Source organism: Coptis chinensis, chromosome 8 (assembly GCF_015680905.1).
Source record: "Coptis chinensis isolate HL-2020 chromosome 8, ASM1568090v1, whole genome shotgun sequence".
In the NCBI taxonomy this organism is placed as follows: Eukaryota; Viridiplantae; Streptophyta; class Magnoliopsida; order Ranunculales; family Ranunculaceae; genus Coptis; species Coptis chinensis.
Window position 1 is genome coordinate 45256701 of NC_141463.1, and position 21221 is coordinate 45277921.

At 36.0% G+C, this 21221-nt stretch overlaps 1 protein-coding gene and 2 long non-coding RNA genes across 6 annotated transcripts; 1 reads left to right on the top strand and 2 right to left on the bottom strand.

Moving 5' to 3' along the window:
• Positions 1-6: 6 nt before the first annotated feature.
• LOC147481622 (uncharacterized) lies at positions 7-6894 on the top strand. The gene is made up of 2 exons (XR_015203842.1): positions 7-2672; positions 6582-6894. It is a non-coding gene; the product is annotated as an uncharacterized LOC147481622 (long non-coding RNA).
• On the bottom strand, positions 2763-21210 carry LOC147481623 (protein REVEILLE 4-like). Of its 4 annotated transcripts, XM_086576012.1 has the most exons (8): positions 20996-21210; positions 20849-20906; positions 19911-20034; positions 19652-19810; positions 18673-18782; positions 4919-4978; positions 4059-4125; positions 2763-3275 (listed from the first exon to the last, which is right to left on the bottom strand). In XM_086576012.1, the coding sequence occupies exons 1-7, from the start codon at positions 21133-21135 to the stop codon at positions 4066-4068; spliced, it is 711 nt and encodes a 236-aa protein (XP_086432138.1). In that variant the 5' UTR covers positions 21136-21210; the 3' UTR covers positions 2763-3275; positions 4059-4065. The 4 variants fall into 4 exon arrangements, with proteins under 4 accessions (XP_086432138.1, XP_086432137.1, XP_086432140.1 ...); XM_086576011.1 differs by lacking the exon at positions 4059-4125; XM_086576014.1 differs by lacking the exons at positions 4059-4125; positions 19652-19810.
• Positions 7231-15914, bottom strand: LOC147481624 (uncharacterized). Its single transcript, XR_015203843.1, has 2 exons — positions 11487-15914; positions 7231-11417 (listed from the first exon to the last, which is right to left on the bottom strand). It is a non-coding gene; the product is annotated as an uncharacterized LOC147481624 (long non-coding RNA).
• Positions 21211-21221: the final 11 nt, after the last annotated feature.

The following is a 21221-nucleotide window of genomic DNA, read 5'->3' on the forward strand; positions in this document are numbered from 1 at the left end:
ATCAGTAAATTACCGAGTCTAGTCTATAGCTTGGATCTAAACAACATTACAACTTTCCAACGGTCAACTTTCCCGTGTTTTCTCCAGTTTCTAATTTAATCCCTGATCCCAAATAAGAAACTGTATTTACGCGGTTTCACAAAAATAAAAGTAACAGCCAATATTTACTTGCCTCTTCTTTGTAACGCAAACTTTTTCCCCAAGAAAAAAACATCGAGAGAACAAGAGAAAGCCAGTTCTAAAGCAAGGTAATTCATCATTATTGATGGAGACTACGTTGATCAACAAGGGTTCAGTGCATGAGGATTTTAACTACTCTACTGGAAGTTCACTTTGGTCGCCTTTACTTCCAATCCCTCTCAGCAACAAAATGTTTCATGATTCCTCAATGAGACGAGGAACCAAACGCACGGAATCTGAGGAGTCACCAATATCTCAACGAATAAATAAAAAATTCCCATTACTTTACGATTTCGACTACTCTCAAAGTTCACTCTGGTCACCCTTACTCCCAGTCCCGCTTACCAATCACACCAGGCTTTGTAATTCTCCAGCCACAATGGGATGTGGAACAAAGTTTTCGTTCGACGCGAAGATCGAATATCCACGGAAAAAGATGAAGAAGGTTGTTGTTCAGATAAAGAAGAAATTTAGCACGGTTGTTAGTGATGCCCAGAAGAAGAATAAGGTTTGTGATTTTTATGCGTCGTGTAATTCTCCTGTGAAGAAGTCTAGTCCTAAGAAGAAGGTTCAAGGATGGGCTAAGGCTTTAAAAGTTGCTTCTCAGCCTTTTAAGAAGAAGAAAGATCCTTGTTTCCGTTCGTTGGGGCTTGAAGATTTTCTGAATGTTTAGGTTAATTGTATATACATGTATCGATTTCTCTGTTTTTCTTGTACTCTGTTTTGTAATTTTCATATGATGTGAAGTGTTGATTAATGAAACCAATTAGTTTTGATTGGAGAATTTTTTGTAGTCCATAGTTATTAGGAGAAACTAGGGTTTCATATAAACTGAGTTGGATGATTGGATCTGTTTTTTGTTATTATAAAGTTAGAATTTAAAGCTAAATTTCTGGCACCTTCAATTGTGAGTTTGATTACAATTATGACAATGATTACTTGAGATTATACATTTATACATACGTTGTAAGAAATTAGAAATACCAAAGTAGTAACTCAGTAGAAAATTGTAGTGCGATCCTGTTCACGATAATGCTTGTAAAATTTCAATATATGAAAAGTGAACTTGTTTAAAGTTGATTCTACTGTGTATTTCAGGTTTGCCCAGGCTCTCCCTGTTCGACCGCACGACCAGAATCACCTCATATTGTGACAGGATTCTAGACGTCAATTTGTTTATCTGTAGGCCGGCGAAGCATATACAGAATTAAAGGAAGTTGACAAGGGCACAGCCAATATGGTTTCTGTAGATCATGGGAGTTCACTAGTACCTGTGGAGTGTGGACAGAGGAGGGTGCTCAGCTATATTACAAAGTTTATAATCGGCTTCGATTTGGCTACCACAAACTGAAAATGAGAGGACCTGGATTTGCCAATCTGTGTAGATCACCCTGACTACTGACCACGGTGCAGTCAAGACTGATATTGGGGGGATTTGAGAGAGGGTAGTTGCAGTATGACACCCAAAAGATGTTGCTAGGTGCATCTGTCTGGATACATTATTGAAATGTACGTTGATGGTACCAGCATAGTAAAAAAGATCTGGGTGTTGTCCAAAACAATTGGAATTAGTGATGGACTGGTAAGTGGTGCTAACTGAAGTGCTGCCAAAAATGTAATTGCTCACTATAGTTTCCAATCTTTCGATCGAACAGAACCATCTCTGTCTGTAGCACCTATCCACAGGTTTACTTGAAGCCGCTTCTCCAAAATGGTTTATTCATCTAGTACAGCTTTGAGACTGCGTCCAGTATATGTCCACTGTTCTATAAAAAGCTTAATTGTTTTAAAGAGGAGAATGAAATATTCTGATGACAGTTGAGAAACAGAGTTGTGTATAGGATCTGACACGAAAACATCTGACGAGGAAACTAACAAGAGGGCAGGGGCAAATATAAAGGAAAACAACTACTGGTGTAATCAAAAGGACATGGTCTAAATAGCATATGGGGATGGAAGAGCACAGCACCAAAACTTTCTATGGTTGTGTTAATGAACCGAAACAACTACTCCCCTTCAATTTCAGCCGTGTCTTGGTTGGTCAGGCATATAAAGCATGCTAATGTGAAATCCCAAGAAAAGATAGTTATAGCCTCAAATTCCATATTAGCTCAAAGAAAAGTGGTAAAACTTAGATACGACTTAACAGAGTTCTTACCCATGCCGACATACAAACAGAGGAGGGTATAGAATGAAAAACAACTAGCCAAATCAGATTCATTGAGGACGGTTTGAGTTATAAGAGGCTCAGAGGCGGCACTACCTTGGTACTGCACTTTCGTCCATTAAGCTCCTAAGCCTCCAAGCTTCAGGTTCATTGAACTCTCACATGTATACAGTGAAGCAGAATAGATATATGTGCTGATCATGTAGACTCAGTTGGTGAGGGTTTCCATATGTATTATGCACCAGCATTAAGCCTAATATTGAATACTTTGGTGCAGAAAGAAGGCACTGACAGGACATGCGTAAGATCTACACGATGAATACAGGTTGTCTGCTAAACCTTCTGAACTTTTCTCCGCTTAACCAAAAAGAAAAGGAAAAAGGAAAAAAGAAAGAGTTGGAAAAAAAAGCTTGAATGCGGTAAATATAATGTAGAACTGCATTGATGGTTAGTTGGTTACATACTTCTGATGGTCATGAAAAATAAAGAGGTTCTCACTCTATAATATATTTTTGCTACTTCAATATATACAGGAGCTAACTGGCTTGTACGCCGTTGGTTGTGTATAAACACCAGAATATATTAGTAATGCCTATACTGCCATTTTTCAGTTCATCCTGGTCTCTAAAATTTGACACTCAAGGTTTTACCGGGCATGCTGGGAGTGAAAAGGAATAGCTCCCAAGTAAGGAGCTCCTTTAGTTTCCCAGATACCTACGCTGCACATTCAACGCATCTAGTTACCTGGATAGGTTTTCTCCAATTTAAAACCTCTTCCCTTAAGTTTGGAAGGAGAACTAAAGGAGCATACAAGCTAGCAACGTAATCAACAGTCAGCTCAACATGGTAAAAGATCCTCATTCTGCTTGCTCGGAACAGCTCCTGCTTGATCTTTTACTGTTTCAGTGTTCGCCTCACATGATAGAACCTTCCAATTTAAGAAATAAGAAGATTAGTTCTTCAACACAGATTTACAAGTAAGAATACATTCAAGTAAAACATATACTAATATTCTTTGAAGAAGTTAAAATTGTACGAGAATTTTGTAGATTTAATGATCCTTACTGTAATATAGAATAACTGAAAGAAATCCTAACAGCATTGTTAAAAACTTGTAGAATAAGAAAAGGAGAATAGAAACTTCATAAATTAATAATGTTAACCCTAACATGCCTTTATATAGGCTCCGATAGTTAAACCTAATGGCAAAATTTCTATCCTACCTGTGTGCCGTTACATCATTACGATTGGTTCCAATTCATACGATCTATATTATACAAAATTAAACATAACTCCTTCAACTGCATGCAACTAACATCCCCGAACAATAACATCCAACAAAAATGTTCCGGAGTCCGGACACACGTCTTGGTAGCATCATAATGCCTATAGCAAGACTATGGCAACAAAGGGCTCCTCAGAAAGAGGCAACACCAACAAAAAAACTCTCGAATTAGAGGTAGAACCAACAACCGGAGCATATCGAACAGTGATGAGTGTGCAGCGAAGAGTACAATAACTTGTAAAAAGGCAAGTGAAATAATCATACGAGGAATGGAATAGTGAGATGACAAGATTAGCAACAAGAGACTAACGAATTATGTAACAGGATTGAAAACCAGGATAAGTATCACACCAAAAAATAGAAGGGATAATAGGCCATAAACCACAATGTGAAAAAGAAATGAACCATATTCAAAAACCCACTTACAAGTGGTTCAAATACTTCTGCAAGGCAAAAACGTGCTTAGATGAATCTTCCCATTTACAAGGACTGTCTGTCACAAAGACATAAACACACTTTGTATTACCAGACTACTTGGAATAACAAATCCTCTATAGCAGCACATAATCTCAGGTTGTAACTTTTCTTCTATGCGAACCAAGCACTCCATACGCAAAATCATGCTTTAGTACTAGCAGATCTCACGAGATCAATAACCAGAAAAAAGAGAAACACTTGCAGAGTCCGTAGTTGAGAAACATAAACTAAAAAGATAAACACTACTATGATGAGATCCGGCAATCATCTTCAATACCAGCTAGAATTTTGTGGATCCAATGATCCTTACTGTGATATATACTAATGGAGAGAAATCCTAACAACTACATTGTTAACAACTTGTAGAACAAGAAAGGAGAATAGAACTTTACAAATAATATTAACCCTAACACGGCATTATATAGGCTACAATAGTGAAACCTGATAGCAAAATATCTATCTTGCCCATGTGCCAATTCATACTATTTATCTACTCTATTTGTATACGAGAATGTACGAAGATAGGTAAGATATCACACAATATAAAATTGGTATCAATCACTTCGTAGCTGTACTATCAACATAATCAGTAGAGCAAAGTTATTAGTAAGAGTTTACGAGAGTCCATTAATCTCAATGTTTTAACTTTAACTTACTAACATTAAAGGAAATGAAGCTGAACTGGCAATTATAGCCACCAAAGGAAAAAATAAGCATCTTATATATGAAGATTATCAAATGAAGAGTGTATGTACATTTCATTTTTAATGAGGAAGAACATAAGAATAAAAGAGGGAGCAAGTACTTACAATCGGCTCAAAATCAGGCTCAGATAAATTGACGGTGAGATTTCGTAACAATAAGAGCACCTGAAAAAGTCCCCAAATCGATGTATTTAAATCTAATTGATATTTTTTTCTTTTTTTGCTTGGCAAGTCAGCAAAGTCAAACATCATTAATTAGGGGAAAGTACACTGAGAAGGCTTACATTAAAAAGCATTTACAAAAATTGAATCAACATAAAACATAAGATAAAACCCAAGAAAAGCACCCTCACCCCGTATCCAAGAACATAAGACGGGGATAGCACCTAGCTATAAGACGATCCCACCTAACTACAAAAGACTAAAGCTTTTATAGACCACCCTCTGCAGTCTTTGAAGAATTTAGACCACCCGAAACAACAAAGCTTTTATAGAGAAAATAGTCTTCTTAAGCGAAGCTGATATGTGTTCAAAGTTATAACGATTTTGCTTAAGCCAAATGCCCCACATGATCATGATTGCTAAAGTTAATAAGCCCCAAAGGCAATTCCCATAACCAGGACCCTAACCTTAAAGCAAATCCAACACCCGGCATGGGCATACCCAATTTATTCCAGACACTAAGAAAAGCAGACAATATTTTCCAAGAAAAGGGACAACAAAGAACTACATGATTCACACACTCACCATCCTTTCTATGGAATTAAAAAAAAAATGATCAAACACATATTAGGATGCCTGATGTTATCTATGGTGAGGATGCACACCATGCAAAGAAAGTAATCTTGGAAGGAATTTCTCTCCAAATTATAGGACCGGAGAATCAAGATTAGGGATATGACCATCAGAAATACACAACCATAAAAAGACCACATGACCTTTATTGTTGGGACTCCACAGTAAGGGTGGAATTCGAGCTAAACGAGCCGAGCTTTACCATGCTCAAGCTCGGCTCGTTAATTACACGAGTTTTAAATTGAGCTCGAGCCCGGCTCATATAGTTAAACGAACGAGCTCGAGCCAAGCTTATACGAGCTGAGCCGAGCCAAGCTTATACGAGCTGAGCCCGAGTGGCTCGATTATTTTACACTACAAATATGCTATTTGAGCTAAACGAGCTGAGCCGAGCTTCATCAAACTCATTTGTTCCACGAGCTTTAATTTGGGCTTGAGCTTGACTCATAGTTAAACGAGCAAGCTCGAGCCGAGCCCGAGCCCGAGCCGCTCGACTCAAATTCCACCCTTACACCACACTCTCTTATTGCCATTCTGTGTATATCAGGAATAAAAGTATCAGGACTTGCAATGAAGCTAGATCTTTGACTTCCCAATCATTCAAAGCTCTCCGCAGTCCAAGATTCCAATATATGCCTCCCTCAAATCTAACCATACAATCCAAAATCGGTTTCCTTTTGAAACTAGATAGGCCAAACAGCAAATGGAATGCAGTCTCTAAAGCTCTGCCTCTTGTCCAATGATCCTCCTAGAAATGAATTCTATCTCATACAACAAAATTGTATCTAATACCTTTTAAAAACAAAGGGAGCACATTAGGAATTGCCCTTCACACTCCATACTCATAAAATATGGAAACGGGACCACTCTGATAAGCACCCAAAACTGTATTATAAACCCCGTAGAGACACTATATATTGGTTGATTATGTGTTTAATAAATGTAAATTAATTATATTTTCGTGATTTCGCAGGTTTTGGCAATTGACGATAAATTTGTAACCAAACCTGCGTTTTAGCATGAATAGTGCTTGAACGTAAAGTCTTCTCTCTTTGTCCATTTAAAGCTCAAAAAGGCCAGACTAAAGCCCGTGGACTCAACACCAACCATTTCCGGTCCAAATGAAGACAACAGTGTAGAAAAGCCGTGAAACATCTGAAGATCATATCTCCTAATTTTGGGCTCGAATTCGCACTGAGGTCAAAACGATCTTGATCGGGCGTGAGAGCTCTACATAAAAAGACGTGAAGTTGTAAAAATTAGCATGGTCCACATGGACCCACCACTGGTCAAAACACGTGGGTCCATCACTTAGTGGGTGCTCCATTATTTGAGCACTAATTAATGTCAAAATTAAGTAGTGCACTAAATTGTATTAAATGTATAAGTGGAGCACTAGTTTGATTTTTAAAATGAATGGATGAGGGCAATTATGCTTGGCACTCATTCATTCCACTAGGAATAGAGTAAGTAAAATGGAATTCATTCCATACGTAGATTCATTCCATGTTTTTTTGTTTTAGTTGGGAGAAAAGCTTGCAAGTATTTAATGGAGTCTTCTCCATGCTAAAAAAAAACTACTTTTTCTCTTTCAACTTGATTTCTTATATTACTTCGTCTTCTTTTTCTTTGTAGTTTATTCCTCATAAGATCATGAGTTAAAACCCTCCTTTGTGGAAAGTTAATGATGCTCATATGAAGAGAAGCTCCATTAATGGAGTCTTTCATTACTTTAATTGTTTACAAGCTTGTTATCAACATTAACTTCAAAATAGTTGATGTTGATAACAAGCTAGGACTTGTTAGGGTATTCTAGAAATAGAGTACCATAGTAAGTCCTCATGCTAGTAGGTTGTCTTAGAGATAAAATAAATCCACTAGAGATCAAACTTAGTCTTATTTTTGGGTTTGTCTATGAACCCAAGATTGATTATAGTTTTTTGTAATGAATAGATTAAAAATGGTAGTTATCCTTGCATGAGTAGAGTTAATCCTCCACATATTTTTCTCTCTATCTCTCTCTATTTCTCTTTGTGTAAATAGGTTAAAATCAAGTTTACGTAAATTGTAAGTTAAGGTAAAAATAGTCCAAGAGTAGTGTAAAAATCTTCAAAGAAATCCTCGCTCATAAAAGTTTCTTGTGATTAGTTGAGTGAAGTTGTGAACCAAGAGTGCTTACTCCCGCTACTCGAACAATGATTTAAGAGCAAGGTACTTGATATAAATCTACTGAAATTGATTTATCACACTCTCCCACCCAAAATGCCTCGCCCCAAAAATAGACACAATCACCCTCCTCCAAAGACACCGTCTCTCCTCCCCAAAACACCATAACCACTTACTTGCAAGAGTTGGGTTGAACGCCACACACCATACCGCATAAACTCAATTCACCAACTTTGTTAGCCAAAAACAGAGAATCTCCCACCTCACCAAATGATACCTACGTTACTCTCCGGAATCATTTCAAAGAAACGTTTTAATGATGCCCTTAACCCCATTAGCAACACTCTTTGGAATGACGAAAAGAGACATAAAATACACCGGAAGAGTGGATAGAGTACTCTTAATCAAAACTAACCATCCTCCTTTAGAGAGGTACCTACACCTCCAACAGCTAAATTAAGTTGAAATCTCTCAATAAGGTCCCAAATTACTTGGATTGCTTACCAGCCCCAAGAGGAAGACCTAAATCAGTACAAAGAAAATGAATCAGCCCAACAATCTAAAACCAAAAAAAGACTACTCAATAGAAGAACACTCCCTATGCCAGACATCTTACTCTTGGAAAGATACACCTCGAGCCAAGAAGCTACCACAAAACAACAACAGATGCCCCTCAACCATCTAACCTGACCTACCTCGGCTCCAAGAAAAATCAAAATATCATCAACAAACTTGAGGTGAGAAATGCAGACCCTGCATCACCCACTCTAAAGCCTTCTAAGACACCCCTCGGATTTGTTCTAGAAATCATTATTTCCAAAACTTCCACCAAAATAAAGAGGATAGGGAAAGTGGATTACCTTGCCTAATTCCTCTCAAATTCTTAAAGAATTTTGCTAGAGACTCGTTAACTATAACTAAAAAAAAGTACTGACGAGATACACTTCCACATTCATCTTCTCCTCTTAACCCTAAACCCCTAAAACATAGTCGAGGAACCTCCAACTTACATGATCGATCATAGGCAGTGGTTAGATAAATTTGAATTATCAGTACCCGGGTCACCACTCCTCTTATCATCAATGGCTTTATTAGCTATATGAGTTGCATCAAGTAATCATTTGTCACTAATGAAGCCCCTTGCTCTTGTGATACAAGTTTAACCAGAACATTTTTCGTTCTCAAAGACAACCTTAAATAAAATCTTATAAGCAATACTGATCAAACTATTCGGCCTTAAGTCACTAATGTCCCAACATCTATAACCTTTGGAAGTAAGGCAATGAAAATGTTGTTCAAATGAAGTGGAAAGCGTGTCAAAGAAGTCTTTTACCATATTTAAAAATCCACACGAATTGTTTCTCAACCCCTTTTGTAAACCTCAATCGGAAACCCATTGGATCTTGAGGCTCTATAAAAGTTCCATCGGATCATTAGCTATAAGCTATGTGGACACGCATTTAGACTCTGCTAAGAAATTTTCACAGCCCCATCAAAAATGATATCCAAAAAAAAATCACCCAGCAATGGTCTAAAGCTACAAGGTTTAATGCATAGGTTAGTATGGTACCCTCAATACCTTCTCCGGGATTATTCTTTTGTAACTTCATGTCCCTCTATTCTCCAACTTTCAAAATATTATCTTTATTCCTAGCTTTGGCCATTTTGTCGAAAATTGTAGTACATTGCTCGTCTCAATTGTGAACTTTACCTTGGCGTTTTGTTTCCAAAAGATTTCCTCTCTCCTTGTTGTAGCTTGGATGTTCCCTAAATTCTTATCCTTTAAAGTTCTCTCTTCATTAGAAAGAGAATCCCACCTCCTCATTCAAATCTAATTCCATAATATCCATAAGTAACTCCACTTTCCACCTTTACATTCTCTAAAAAATCTCTCTATTCTACACCTTAATTTTAAGCGCCTTCAAACCTTTTTGAAAAAATAACACTTGGTTGCCTTTCAAAAGAGAAAGCTAGAGTTCCACTAATTCTTAATGTTCTCCTCAAATTTAGGGCCATCAAATCACAAGACTTCCAACTTGAAAGGGAAGGTCTTCTAGACCCACTCTCATTATCAAGGACAATGGGATGATAATAATGTTGGGATTACTTTAATCCTACATCTTTGACATGCTAATCTATTATTGATTAAAAAAAGGAATTAAAAGAAAAATACTTTTAAAGCCGGAATTAGAGATTGACAGTAAAGAGAAACTTTCCAAAGCTGAATCCAAATCGCTTAGTCTTCAGCCTTCTAGTAGTATTCACCACACAACACACCACAAAACACTTTTGTTTTTCTCCTTCTTTTAGTTGTACTTTTCTTAGAAAAACTAATGGTCCTTTTCTCCAAAAAGTCAATCTCTTATATGTAGAAACTTTGAGAATACGTAAGTGTGTGTGTAGTGCGATCCACTTAGGATTCCAAGTCTTATCTTAAAAAGACAAGTACTTGTACTTGATATATTAAAACATTTTTAAAATATATCTCTTTAATATGGAAAGTGCCCATTAACAAATCCATATTTACAATAAGGCTCCTGGAACTTTCAAGAAACTCCTTTCCTACTATTAATTATATCTAAGTCCCTCCACCTTATTTGTATTCACAATTAGACCAGTGGAAATTTGTTTTTCACTGCCACACCCATGTCTAATTGACCCAATGTGACATTTAACATCAACTGAGCATTAAAAAACTATTTCTTATACCGGCCGAGTTTCAGCTCAATTAGTTATGTCACAATTTCCTAATACATAACTCCGTAAAGTGGTGGATCCTTTATTAGAATTCGTGATTCAAGACGTCCTACATTCATTACCCAAAACGTCAAGTCTAGTCTATGAATAGACATTATTTTTTAACATCTCAAATTTCTCAAAGTAATAAATTTGAGACAATGAATTTTCACAATTCCTTAAGTCTAGAGATTAATTGGTAGTGTGAGATTTGCACACTAACCTTAACAGCAAATTTATAGTGTGTTCTCACTTTGATCCCCTCAGTGTTAGTCATATGACTACACCAATATACAAACTTAGAGTCATACTCAAATGATTGAGATATCATTATCCTATCATATAGCAGTTATGTATATTACAGTCTTATAAGTGAAGTATCCGACTTCACCCCCTAACTGTGAGCATTCTAGGAATAGATACAATCAAATCTCCCGCACATGACTCTTCATATGCTTGATTGTTCTAATTCTATTACCTATGGAACTTATGGTTTCATCATAATAATAAGATTCGTGTATTTAATTAAACATCATCATGTATAATCAATAAATGTTCATTGGCTTTGTAAAGGCCAAATATCCTAACAATCTCCCACTGGCCTTCAAAGCCATTTAGCAACTATTCTAAAACCCATAATATTTATATAAGGATCTGCATACATATATATATACCAATATGTATAGTATTTGGTCCTCATACACTATATCATTCATAATAGAAACCAAATTTCTCCTTATCTCTGGAACATAGTAATAGTCTTTTAAAACCAACACTTTCTCACCTAATGCTAAACAATAAATTGATACTGCGACAACCTTTGCCTCTGTGTACACCTCTCCTTCATTCAACCTTCTTTTTTTTCTCGGAAACCCGTGTAACATATTACAAACGTAGTTAGTGGCCCCTGAGTCCACACACCAGGTGTCAGAAGGAAAAACCAACAAATTGGTTTCAAGAATAAAAGATTGCATACATTCTTTATCTATTTGTTTCAAAAAACAGATACTCCCCCAGTTCCGCTTCCAATGACCAGACTTTTCACAATGATAACAATTACCCTTTGTTTTAGCCCAACTTTCAGCAGTCAAGATAGATGCTAAGAGATTGAGACATATCTGGAATATTTACATATACATAAAAATTATTATAATGCATTTAATATTGGTTTTGGGAATATAATAAACCAATTACCCGCTTATATAATAAAAATACAACACCCTCCATATTTTATCAATAAGACAAATATAAGCAATAGAAACCTAATACTTATGACTAATTTCTTATCCGTAGGGCATCAAAATTATTCAACTTAATTAGGCGAGTTCTACTGGACCCATCAATTTTACATACATGTAATATGATTTCCATTATTATTCCTTTTGCTACTAAAACATAATTGCACAAATCGTAGGACTGTCAATTATATTTCAGCCAAGTGTACCATCATAATAATTCATTAATGTAACCGCAAGATAATGAATCCGTAAGGGAAAACACTCTCACTAGCCATATATGAATTTTTCTTTTTAAGAATAGACAATAGACAAATATTTTAGCATGCAATTAATTTATCCGTAGGGATCATATTAATCACATCTAAAAATATAATTCCTATTGAATTGATAACGGTGTAGCAAGGGATTCAATTCGTAAATTAAATGCCTTTACCACTTGCTTTATATAAACCGAGGGTATTAACAATTAATGATCAACATATATCGACAACTCTTAATATGAATGTAACATTATGTATATGTCACTAATTAGCAATGATATACTACCTATTTAACGGACCATGCATCTCATGCCAATAATAAATAAGCGTAAATATATCATTGTGATACTAAATTAATAGTAGATAAGCTAACCGCTTGTATTATATACATGTTGAAATTCTCTGGTACAAGTCATGTATACATCTAACCGAAACATCAGATTAATTAGCATGCAAATTATGTACCTTCAAATTGCTAATAGTAGTATACTATAACACATGAATTTCAACTGTTACTTTACCGTTAATATATTGATAAAAACATATCCAGTTATCTCAATAATGAAAAAAAAAAACGTTAGTCGTGTTTACTGTACAAACTTTAGAAGTCTTTACAAGCATCTCCTGCATGTGTTAGTAGATAAAAGTGTGTTGACCAAATAGTCTACTAACTAATCACTGTTTCCGTCCTTGATTGTGTTTTTTCCTTTACTAAGAATAAATACACTTTGTAAGCATGTGAAACAGTGCATGAAAACTTTTTGCTTAAAGATTAAAAGAGGTCCTTGTCAGTACTATTACATGTCAATTCTCCCTCACAAACACAAACGTACCCACAAACGTAATTACTTACTATTGCTTTATTTCTTTACTAATAATTAGTACACTTTGTATGCATGTGTTGGAAAAGAAACATTGCATGCCATGTGTCAAGTCCTTATGCATCATCCTTGTATTTAGTGCAAAGATATCATGTGTTATAACAAGACAAAACAAGACTAGGCATATCCTTTACTATTACTGACGGCCCAAAACTAACTATATGAAACAATGGTATCTGACTTTTAGTGAATAGTAGTTTTGTCCTTTAGTGCATATGATATGCTTTACATCAACAAGTAAATTGGCATGTGATATGATATGTTTTACATCAACCGAAATCAAACTTTTGATTCTCTAGATTCCAACTACAGTACCATTTTAACAATAATAAAAATAAAGTTTTATTACGTAACTGAATCGCATGAAAATAATAACACCTAGCGGAAGGAATCATATATTATTAATATTGCATGCATTATCCAATATGTGATATATGTCACCCTCTTTTCTTTTATAGTATGTATCAATACTTAAAAAAAACACCTTTATTTATTAGAACATACAGATCTGAAATTACCTTATATCATATATATTTGTACAATAAAAAAAATTCAGATCTAATTATTCTATTAAAAGCAAATAAAAAATAGATTATAGCATGACCCGCTCTAATACCAATTGTTGGGATTATTTTAATCCTACATCTTTGACATGCTAATCTATTATTGATCAAAAAAGAAATTAAAAGAAAAATACTTTTAAAGTCGAAATTGGAGATTGACAGTAAAGAGAAACTTTACAAAGCTGAATCCAAATCACTTAGTCTTCAGCTTTCTAGTAGTATTCACCACACAACACACCACAAAACACTTTTGCTTTTCTCCTTCTTTTAGTTGTACTTTTCCTAGAAAGACAAATGATCCCTTTCTCCAAAAAGTCATTCTCTTATATAGAGAAACTTTGAGAATACGTAAATGTGTGTGTAGTGGGATCCACTTAGGATTCCAAGTCTTATCTTAAAAGGACAAATACTTGTACTTGATATATGAAAACATTTTTAATATATATCTCTTTAATATGGAAAGTGCTCATTAACAAATCCATATTTATAATAAGGCCCCTGAAACTTTCAAGAAAGTCCTTTCCTACCATTAATTATATCTAAGTCCCTCCACCTTATTTGTATTCACAATTAGACCATTGGGCATTGGGAATTTGTTCTTCACTGTCACACCCATGTCTAATTGACCCAATGTGACATTTAACATCAATTGAGTATTAATAAACTATTTCTTATACCGGCCGGGTTTGAACTCAATAAGTTATGTCACAATTTCTTAATACATAACTCCGTAGAGTGGTGGATCCTTTATTAGAATTCGTGATTCAAGACGTCCTACATTCATTACCTAAAACGTCAAGTCTAGTCTATGAATAGACATTACTTTTTAACGTCTCAAAATAATAAATTTGAGACACAATGAATTTTCACAATTCCTCAAATCTAGGGATTAATCAGTAGAGTGAGATTTGCACACTAATCGTAACAGCGAATTTATAGTGTGTTCTCACTTTGATCCCCTCAGTGTCAATCATGTGACTACACCAATATACAAACGTAGAGTCATACTCAAATGATTGAGATATCATCATCCTATCATATAACAGTTATGTATATTACAGTCTTATAAGTGAAGTGTCCGACTTCACCCCTAACTGTGAGCATTCTAGGTAAATAGATACAATCAAATCTCCCGCACATGACTCTTCATATGCTTGATTGTTCTAATTCTATTACCTATGAAACTTATGGTTTCATCATATGATATGAGTTCATCCATATGCATAATAATAAGATTTGTGTATTTAATTAAACATCATCATGTATAACCAATAAATGTTCATTGGTTTTGTAAAGGCCAAATATCCTAACAAATAACTAGTAACAATAGTCTGCGACAAACAGAGGCCAATCTTCCTCCCACTCCAGTCACCAAAAAAGGATCTAAAGCATAGAGAGAGAAGGGTTATCTTGCCTACTAGACCTAGTAAATTGACCCCATTAATAGGTCAATCCAGAAGCTCACAACGAATAATAAAATCATCAAAGCTCACCATCATCTAAGTAATACGACAATCTTTCTTCTTATCACTCGACAACCGAAGAAATTTACACCACAGGTAACCACTCCCAAGAGCAAAAGTGATGTGATTAGCTTGACCAGATTTGGTTTAGCCTAGGAGTCCTTCCAAGATGGCCTCATATCATTAATTATTACTGTTTTTTTTTATTTTATTTTATTAGAATCTGGTTTGTTTGGAAAGTTTATTAGGGTTTTTCTTTTGCTTGGAGCTTAAGAAACATATATTTTTAAGGCTATTAGAGCCTACATTTTCAAGAGTTGATTTTTATTAATAAAGAGTTGTTCGTTAGTTAGCCTATTTTCGGCTTTTGTGCTAATTTAAATCGTTTCGCATCTATGATTTCTATCAATTGGTAATCGAAGCTAGAAATCCCTCCATCAATGATCAATCTCTATCAAAGTCTCCATTTTTCTTCTTTAAGATCCAATTTGTCTTTATTCTCTTCAATGGCTGGCAAAAAGAAACATAGAGGACGACCACCATGGTAGAAAACAAGAGTTGGGAGAGTTGAAGACAACTTTCATGACATCTCTGGGAAGATGGAAGATCTGAGAATCAATCTCACCCACGTGAACGCTAAAGTTGACAAAATGCTTTGGAGATGATGGTGTCGGCAATTTACAAACAGATGACTGGCAAGATGATGCCGGAGGATGCACTTCCTTCTTCTTCTTTAGAGGCCAACGAAACTGAAGATAGTTTTCTTGATTCAAGGGTTAATCCCTTTGTTGGCCCAAGTAAGAAACGTCAAGATAATGGTAAAGGCGACGATATAGAGGATGACGACGAATCTGATGGCAATGAAGACAAGACGAGTATTGAACACGGTAACTCTGACCAGTGTTTTGGTTGGCCTAGGCACTAACCATCAAACTCCACATGCCAGAAGTAAGCCAAGGTGCGAATGGAATCCTGCCAACGCCTCCTACGGTCACCCCCACCCCCTCCTCATAACAAGCCTGTAGGCCGTGATGCTTCTCCACCACCAGTTGCACAACACGACACAACACATTGTGGAAGTGGAGGTAGATGCTGATATCCTGGCCCTAGCAATAACGTGCAACAACAAAAGGATCATTCTCATATCCACCATGGTACATGCACGCAGAAAAATCTCCTAGGTCGTGTAGAGTGTAGACCATGATCCTTTCTCTCCTACTTCATCACCTCCTTCCTCATGGCGTAATTTTGGTACTTTTAGGACTCCAACTCATCCACCGGTACGTCCCCATTATGCTAGGGATCCACCCCTATATGATAACTTTAACTTAAATGGGTTTGATCATTCTCCACCAAGACAGGGTAGAAATCGACGTAATCATTCAATTTTGACCAATTTTTACGTATCTTGGAGCGTAGTCAAATAGTGATAGTAAACTTGATATTACTTCCTTTTTCTGGCGATATGAATGCTGATGTTTATATTGATTCGATTAATGCAATTGAAAAATGTTTTGCCTATAAGAATTTCGATGGTAGAAAGGAGAACGTCAGCAACAACAAAATTGATTGGTTATGCTTTATCGGGGGCGGATGATTTAAATATTCTCCGTGAGTCTCACGGTTATCCCAGAATGCGCATGAAACAGGAGAAGTCGTCTAATTTTGTTCCAGAAGATTATTAATCTGATGTTTTTATGAGATCGCAAGAATTGAAACAGAAGGCGAGCACTGTTCAAGAGTATACCGAGCAATTTCATATTTTGAGCTCTCAGACTGGAGTACAAAAGACTAAAGATCAACGTGTTGTTCACTATGTTACTGGTTTAAAGAAGTCTCACCGCAATGCGCTTGCCCTTTTGGATTTGCCAAACCTTGCTACCGCTTATAAACTAGCTTCAAGAGCTGAAAAGATGTCCAAAAAAGTCTTCCACTTATTCATCATCGTCCACTCCAATCCCAACATCTACTCCTACACCTACACCATTTAATCGAGGAATTAAGTGTTATGAATGTGGTGTGATTGGCCACCAGTCTTCGGATTGTCCTAAGAAAAAGAAGAAAACCGATGTCCTTACAACTGAAGAGGGTGAAACTCTTGCAGATACAACCAATGAATCAACTCCCATTGTGGAAGTCTATTTGACTGGTACTGCTACTGACTTGGTACTGTTTAGCTCGAGGCAGGGCCGGCCCTGCTGCAAAATGAGACCTTTATTTTCTTTTCTTTTTCAGAGGAGCTTTCTGTGTGGGTTTCTAACACTATAGTGGATTTTTTCGAGCTTAATGGGGCCTTTTGTTTTGGTTAATATTGGGGGCCCTATGCAAGGGTTAGACGACATTGGCCCAGGGCCGGCCCTCGCGCTCCAGGACAAGGTTCTTACTGGGGTGAATGGTGTGATTAGCTTGACCATATTTGGTCCAGCCTAGGAGTCCATAAAAAATGGCCTCGTATCTTTAATTACTATTTTTAGTTAATTTTATTTTATTAGAATCCGGTTTATGTGGAAAGTTTATTAAGGTTTTTCTTTTGCTTGGAGCTTAAGAAACATATGTTTTTAAGGCCATTAGAGCCTCCATTTTCAAGAGTTGGTTTATATTATTAAAGAGTTGTTCTTTACTGAGCCTATTTTTTATTTTTGCTCTAAATGAAATTAAATTGCTTCCGCAACAATGATTTCTAACAAATAGTATCATCCACTTCAGCCCAAAACTCTTCAATATTCCTAGGGTTAGACGGAACATACACACTTTTGCCAGCTTCACGCATAACCTCACCCTAAAGAGACAAATGACAGAGAGCGGAAAAGAAACCATTGTTGTCTCAAACACCTCAACCTTCCCCTTGTCCCATATGATACACACACCTCCCACCGTCCAATCTTTAGAAGAAAATGCCAACCAACATCAACAAATCTACCAACTCCTCGAGCTTGGTTTTCTGAAGGATCACCATACTTCTCTTGATTTACACATACAATCTTTAATAGAAGGTCTCTTCAACACATTCACTAAACCTCTCACATTCCACAATAGGATTTTGTGTTTCATTTAAACACCGCAGATTTCTATCTTCTAATACTGCCTTCAACATCATCGCCATAATTAACACATGAAGTGAGTCTCTTCAACTCCTTTCCAATTTTATTTTTCACCTCACTCTCAGAACCCTTCACAACAATATACTTATTGACGTTCCCCACAGACCCAAAACCATACTTTCTTTTCATAACAGATCTTAGAAGTCTCAGTACCTCAGCTCTCCTGCTAGCAAAGGATAAACCAACCTGCAATCTCTTCCATGTTCTGAAACAAACACTCCACAGTCACCTATTCACTATCTTGGGACACAGAATATCACCAACCATAGGAATAATAGTCAAAGGGTTGCCTAGTTCCAGCTCTATAAGATCCCCACTCTGTATCTCTAGATTAATCAAATTACTAGGACCAGCTTCGCTTCCCCGTTGTTGTCTTCTTTATCCGAGCAAAATGGAGAAACCTTAATGGTCCTTGCCCCATTGTGATGTGACATAGCTAGAGCATCATATCTCTGCAATCTGATATCTATAACAGGCCATGAGAATCAAGAAGGATCGGGTATCTAGCTTCAGTTTATGGTTTGGCTGAAATAAGTAAATCCAATGTATGCACAAGCCGGTGATAAAGGAGCGTATAATCTCCTTGATATTAAATTCTACACCAAATGAAAAATGCATATGGAGTTTACAAGCTATAACAAGGTTCAAAAACTCACAGTTTCAAAGTTAATGGGATCCATTTCCTTCAGCTTCTGCATGTGATCTTTAGTTTCTGGATCAAATACACTTCCTATAAATCTATATACTTCAGCAAAATCTGGTATACCTGCAAAAGACAGAAAATGCCCAATAAGGAAAAATAAATTATCAAAAGGTGGTGCGGTGAAAAAAAATCTGGGCTGAAAAAGTAAAACAAGGAATATAAAATTAAACGGGTACATCACCTAGAAGTATACTTTTATTAGTTTATACATTTTTATATATATCTTAATTAAGATAGCAGACTTGTCACTGAATACTCAAAACCATTTGTAACAGAACAACTCACCGAAGTAAAAGAATACTCCATAACACAATGAAAACCTTATAATCACAACATATTTCATGGAAACGACGAAAAGATGCAAGGATTTTAAGTTAGCTAATGTTTAAGTACTTTACAGAATTTGATGTGTATCATCGCTTGATAATGAAACTAAAGAATATGAACTCATAATAAAATTATTGTCTGTGGTTGCTAGCTGTTAACTTTAGGGAGCTGGATGAAACTGCAAGGACAACTCTATCTTTAGTGATCTCCAAAGAACTCAACCAGGTTCATAAACTAATAGCCTCCCATAAAACATCTGAAATTAGGTTTTTTTAAACACTTAATGGCGAAGTTAGAAATTTGACAGTGTGACGCAGCTAATGATGCATCAAACAAGAAAAGTGCGACAAACTAGACCACCTTCTTCAGCTTGCTTAGGTTTCTCCAAACTAGGATATATTCTCATAGAATTTCCAATGCCACTAAAACCATTGTTACCCATCCTTCCCGACTCAATATGAGCTGAGAAAGTGATGTCCTCTCAGAATAAATAAAGGATGTCCCATCCACAAGCATTCAGTTTTCTATCTATCCAGTGAGGAACATCTATATTTTGGAACTAAGACAAAATTAGATAAAGATCACAATTAAGAGCTTAGCCATGCCTTCAATTCCATGCAGATTGGTGCATTCATCTTGGGAGGGCACATTTCCACTTGATTCTGTATTTATAAGCATTGACAAGCCATCCCAGGGAGAATATCCAGGAGCAAGTGAACTTAATGTAGAGGGATATGTCAAGGAAGTTTGCAATGAAACCAAAGCTGACAATAGTTCCAAAAAGTAGTGTTTCAGAATATTAAGTTGTAGCATCAACATTAATCCTGCAAGACACAACCTTGCCTTGTGTTTAAACAAACAAACCATTTTTGGATGCCTTTTGTGGATATGGATGATTAGCTTTCCGCTTGGGACGAGGAGGAGGTACATGTGCAGTTGTACCATTCTTCTGAACCTTCAAAAAGTATTTCTGGGCGTGGCTTCTTATCTACAAATGTAAACAATCAGTATAAAGAAACAAAATTAAGAAGTTAAAGACTATAGCTCTGGATATAAGGATTGAGAAGAAATGTAAAATGTCAGTGTGCAAAATGTCCCTTAGCCAAAAAAAGAAATGAAAAATGTCAGCGCAAAAAGAAACAAATTCATTTCACACTGGTATGTATCTCTAATCAAAATTGAGACGTTTTTAGGGAATTATGATATCTTTGAAAATAAATGCTAGAGAAGAATTAATGAAAAGAAAAGAGTGAAATCGGAGAAAGGAAAAACAAATTTGCAAAAGTTTCTCAAGGGTTGGTGTGCAAAGACAATAAAGGGAAGAAACTTGGCTAGAAGAAAAATTAACATTTTCTGAATTTCTTGGTCATATGTTCTTTAGTGAAATGTCAACCAATGATGAAACAGAGTTACGTTAGACCTAAAGAAAGAAATAACATAAAGATCATTTTTCTTCTTTTTAACTTAGTTATTTTGTGGATAGTCATCAAATTGTGTCTCATGACAAAGTCAATCTGTCAATCTTGCTGAACTTAAACCTTTACATCTACAAGATAACATACCCCATAGCGTCTAAACAATTTTAAACACTTCAACTATATACTAACTGACATGATTTCTGATTTCTTACAGTACACTGAACAATCAAACCGGCTCAAACTTATATAGGGTCCGTTATGTTGGGATGGAGACTATAATTTGTCATTGAAGCATCAATCAGTAACAAAAATGCTAACAGGTATCATCAGATACTTAAAAATGTAAGAAAACAACAATTTATTAACAATCAGAAGAACAAGTACCTGAATCACAGTCTTTGAACCAATAAAATCCTCAATCTTTTTCCAATCACGGTCAAATCTGTAATTACAAGGATGAGTTAGGAGTTGAAGAAATATTATCACTTCTTGCATAAGAAAATAAATAAAAAGAAGCGAGTCTCAGCTCACAAGTGAAGTGCTTCGAGAAACTTGTCATGCTCTTCATCAGTCCAGCTTTCTCTTGACTTAGTTATAGTATACGGCTTTCGTATCTTCTTACTTCTGCTCGATACATCACTACTACAAGTCTCAAAAGCAGCAGAAGCCATAGTGGACAATCAGGCAAAACAAAGTTAACTTGTTTTTAAAGTCAGTAACTCAAGTATTTCATACCTCTCATTTAATCGCCGATTTA